At 42.6% G+C, this 5,000-nt stretch overlaps 1 protein-coding gene across 1 annotated transcript in view; it reads right to left on the bottom strand.

The window, feature by feature from the left end:
• Positions 1-3,419, bottom strand: part of lgi2a (leucine-rich repeat LGI family, member 2a) — a 30,626-nt gene extending 27,207 nt beyond the window's left edge. The window contains exons 1-2 of the mRNA XM_042070026.1: positions 3,109-3,419; positions 2,747-2,818 (exon numbers count right to left, since the gene is read on the bottom strand). Coding sequence (XP_041925960.1) covers positions 2,747-2,818; positions 3,109-3,287 — 251 coding nt within the window. The 5' untranslated portion in view covers positions 3,288-3,419. The remainder of the gene's footprint in view (positions 1-2,746; positions 2,819-3,108) is intronic.
• Between the last annotated feature and the right edge of the window lie 1,581 nt (positions 3,420-5,000).

The following is a 5,000-nucleotide window of genomic DNA, read 5'->3' as shown; positions in this document are numbered from 1 at the left end:
ACACTCGGTATCATGTTTCAATACACTTTAGGTCAATATCACACCGGAATTCTCCTTTAAGAATTGGAGTAATGTGGTCAGTTCTTTTAGTTTTTGTTAGAGTCCTAGCTGCTGCATTTTGTATCACCTGAAGCTGTTTAATAGTCTTTTTAGGAAGGCCTGTGAACAGTCCATTGCAGTAATCAACCCTGCTGGAGATAAATGCATGAATGAGTTTTTCTCATTCATGCATTTTACGTTTTCAAAGTCATGCTTTGACATCAGCCGTCTGAGTTTGGCAATATTTTTGAGGTGGTAAAAAGCTGATTTAGTTATCGCTTTTATGTGGCTGTTGAAATTTAGATCACTGTCAATTAATACACCAATATTTTTAACAGTATCCTTTGTCGCCTTCAACCCTTTTGTGTCAAGGAGAGTGGCAAGTCTTTCCTCCTTTTTACCAAATATAATTACTTCAGTTTTTTCTTTGTTCAGCTGAAGAAAATGTTGAGACATTCAGGTGTTGATTTGTTCTATACACTGACACATAGATTCAAGAGGACCATAGTCGTTTGGTGACAGAGCTAAGTAAATTTGTGTGTCATCTGCATAGCTATGATATGAAATCAAATTATTTTGAATGATCTGTCCAAGTGGGAGCATATAGAGGTTGAATAATAGTGGCCCCAAGATCGACCCCTGGGGACCACCACAGGTCAAGGACGTTGGGGTTGAGGTACAGTTTCCGATGGCAACAAAGAAGCTCCTTTCTTGTAGATATGATTTTAGCCAGCTGATAACTATGCCTGTAAATCCAACCCAGTGTTCTAGTCTGTAGTAAAATATTGTGATCAACAGTGTCAAATGCTGCACTAAGGTCCAGTAGCACTAGGACTGATGTTTTACCGGAATCTGTGTTGAGGCGTATGTCATTGGAAACTTTAATGAGAGCTGTTTCAGTGCTGTGATTTGCCCGAAAACCAGACTGAAAGTAATCAAAATGCCCATTTGATGTTAGGAAGGTGGTTAATTGATTAAAGACTACTTTTTCAATAATTTTGCCAATAAAAGGTAGATTGGATATGGGCCTGTAATTGTTTAGCATGGAGGCAGCTGTTTTCAGTGACTTAGGAAAAGTGCTTCTATTGATAATGTTAGAAAAGAAAGACTGTCTTGCTTTGCATATTTCAGAGTTATATGTGCGGAGCATCTCTTTATGGATTTCATAGTGGATCTGAAGTTTGTATTTACGCCATTTTCTTTCAGTCTTCCTACACTCTCTTTTTAGAAGTTTAACTGCTGGATTTTGCCTCCATGGTGCTTTCTGTTTGTCCTTAACTTTCTTGAATTGTAATGGAGCAATGTCATCCATAATGTTTGCCATTTTTGCATTAAAGTGATCAAATAAGTCTTCAGAGTCTGACAGTTGACTTGACTTTAGTGAAAGTGCTTGCTCAAAGAGAGCACTTGTCTGATCATTTATGATTCTCCTTTTTACCATCATAGCTGTGTTTTGAGTGTGTGGGGACATAGACACATCAAAGAACACGCAGAAATGATCAGATAAGGCCAGGTCTTTAACAGCTGTAGAGACATCGAGACCCTTTGTAATAACAAGGTCGAGGGTATGGCCGAGAGAGTGTGTTGGCCCCTGTACATGCTGTGTTATGGAGAATGTATCGATTAGTGCAATGAATTCCTTGGCATCATTTTCAGGATTCTCCACATGCAAGTTTAGATCCCCTGATATAGTAAGACAGTCAAACTCTATGCAAACAACTGATAGCAGTTCACCTAGCTCTTCAAGAAAAACTTTAGCTGAATGTTTTGGAGGCCTGTAAATTGTCAGTAATAAAATCTGAGGAGAAAGCTTAATGCGTGCATACAGATATTCAAATGAAGTAAAGTCACCGAATGACGACTGATTGCACTTAAAAGACGTCTTAAAAATTGTGGCTATCCCCCCACCTCTTTTATTTGCTCTGGTAGCACTCAAGAAATTGAAATTTGGGGGAGCTGATTTGATAAGAGTAGCAGCACTGTTTGCTTGATCTAACCGTGTCTCAGTTAAAAGTAAAAAAATAAGGTTGTGTGTGCAAATTAGATCATAAATTAAGAATGATTTGTTTGAAAGAGATCTGATATTTAGGAGTGCTACAGCGGGCTGAGCTGTAGTCTGTTAGTGAGAGTCTTTCACAGCGGGCTGAGCTGTAGTCTGTTAGGGAGTCTTTAGTCTGTTAGTGAGAGTCTTTCACAGCGGGCTGAGCTGTAGTCTGTTAGTGAGAGTCTTTCACAGCGGGCTAAGCTGTAGTCTGTTAGTGAGAGTCTTTTCACAGATTTTTCTCTCTCTCTCTCACTCACGTATGCTTTTCTGACTTCTTGTATCTCTCTTCCCATATAGTTAGAGTCTTTCACACTGAGGTGAGCTGTGTTAGTTAGAGTCTTTGACACTAGGTGAGCTGTTAGTTAATACTTCACACTGAGTTGAGATGTGTACTGTAGTTAGTTCATCTTTCACACTGGGTTGAGCTGTGTTAGTTAATCTTTCACACTGAGGTGAGCTGTGTTAGTTAGTTAGTGTCTTTCACACTGAGTTGAGCTGTGTTGTTAGTTAGAGGTGCTTCACGTGAGATGTATCAGTATCAGCCATCAAAACATGGTGATCCGCTCTGTCTGTGTTATTGGAGTCGATTGATATGCACTCTCGCGCTTGAACTCTCTTTCTCTCTCTCTCTCTCTTTCTGTGTGGGTGTGTGTTTTCACTTACAGCAGCTGCAGAGAGGGCATGTGCGCGAACATCGACTCTTTGACCTCGGTGAAGGTGGCGTTGACGATGCTCCTGAGGAGAGAGGGCACGCAGACAAAGCGAGAGTGACCACATTACATTAGCGCACCACACGCCCAGCCTCGTCGTACCGCACAACAGCAAACCCAAATACACTCTTCATACCTATTCGCAATCATAACGCACCATACGCGTAGCCTATGCATATGTCTCTTACCACGGTGAATACAGAGGCAATTTCTATCATTATCTGATAGCCTTTCGCTGTCTTACAGAAACATCTCTGGAGAGGTCCGCTCTCACGGGACTAGCCTGCTTTAATGAGGAGCTTGTTGTTTACTCACAGTGAATTGATGTCGTTTGGACTGATCCGCGGGACATAGTTGGATCCGACACAAATAATGGACTCCTTCGAGCAGGTGCATGTCGACGGACACCTAAAAACCCGTTTCAAATCGGCTGGCGAGCACAGGCACAAAATCAACACGCTTGTGAAAGCGCAGCGTCTAGCGGAGGACAGCATCGCGTCTGCCGGGTGGGCATGTGTGTGTGTCGGGGAGAGAGCGTTTCAGCCAGCCGTCGAGTATCCGCCCAAAGCCATGAAATGCTGCACTGAAGTCCTGACATCAGCAAATCAGCCGCAGTTCTCTTCGGCCGATTTCATTATTTATTTACCCGTCGGAGAACAACGATTGCCGATTCGCTCAGGACGAAGTGGTGATTCACACGCATCTAAGCTCAGGGGAATAACTTAGTTTTTAATTGCTAATAAAATAGCCAGTTTTTACAATAATCATATTACACAGTTGGGTAAATGAAACAGAACCACAAATAATTATAGCCTACATTTAATCATGATAGCCTATTGGTCACTTCATGTTTGGCTTATAGATTAATCAGCTACAAACATTCTCTGACTGAAATCATGAGAGAGATGTGCGTGATTATGCCATGGTTAACCAGTGCTGATTCAGACCTCCATGGGGCCTAGGCAAAATCCTGCTAAGGGGCCCTACTACCTCAACTCTGAGGCCCAAAATATAACCATTTTTTACAGTCACACCTGACACCTCAGTGCTCCCAATACAACCATCCCACCCCATTTTGTATGTCTAAGAAGTTACCAAATATAGTGTTTTGGCCCATAAAGGGCTAATAGGGAAATATATTGTGATTATTCTGGTTAAAGAGAAACTATGCAGTATTGGCAATTTCTTCGCTGTTTTTCTCGGTTTTTGCGTCTTTTCACTGGGTCTGCCATGACGAATGTCTGAGAAACTCCATCGCTACCTTTTTCTAGCCGGTACCTGGTGTGTATGTGTATTTAAATGCAGTAATGCAATTCGTTACACTCGTTACTTCCTGACAGGACAGAACATTTTTTGCTGTTACTGCTGCTGCACTGAGGCCGCCGGCCCAAAGTTGCCAGAGTTTTTTTTCCGCTCATAGACGTTTGGGGGAAGCGAGACGGCCACCATTCAACCTGGAAATAGTCATATAACCATTCCAATGACTCCCAAGCTGTTACGTTAAGGTAAATTAAAGGTAAATTAAGCTAAAAAAACCTGCATAGTCCACCTTTAACTGTCAATCTGGAGGTGTGTGTGATTATGCTAGAGTATGTTGAACTGCTGACCTGAGAACAGAGCATTTCAGGACCCTGGACAGGGACCCAGACTTTGGAGATATATGGCTTCTACGGCGTGAAGAAGGAGCTCTCTTAAGAAGCCATCTTACATCTGCGTCATGAGCGGACGCCTTTAGGAGCTCTCTTAAGAAGCCATCTTACATCTGCGTCAGGAGCGGACGCCTTTAACTGGAGCCGTAATCTCCATCTTACATCTGCGTCATGAGCGGACGCCTTTAACTGGAGCCGTAATCTCCATCTTTCGGCCTCTCCACCCCCCACACACCTTTCGGGTGTCCACTGACAGGTGATTTGTCATTGTGAGGAGTTTATTTTTCCCTGTGAGGAGAATAATGACAACCCTTAGCAAGACTAGAAATGCAGTATACGTTTGCCCTGACGGTCTGCCAGCGTTGTGTAGGCCCCCGACCAGGGGTGTAGTGGTCAAATAAGAGGTGGATAAACTCTAATAAGAGGTGGATAAACTCTAATAAGAGGTGGATAAACTCTATTTCTGACATTTCAGAGGTGGATAAAGTGCGTTTACTTGCGTTTAGCCTCCACTACATCTCTGCCCCCAACTCCTCAGAGACAGTGTTCTAGATGAGA

This window comes from Alosa sapidissima, chromosome 18 (assembly GCF_018492685.1).
Source record: "Alosa sapidissima isolate fAloSap1 chromosome 18, fAloSap1.pri, whole genome shotgun sequence".
Taxonomy (NCBI): Eukaryota; Metazoa; Chordata; class Actinopteri; order Clupeiformes; family Clupeidae; genus Alosa; species Alosa sapidissima.
The sequence above is the reverse complement of the archived record's forward strand: the minus strand, read 5'-3'. Positions and strand labels throughout refer to the sequence as shown.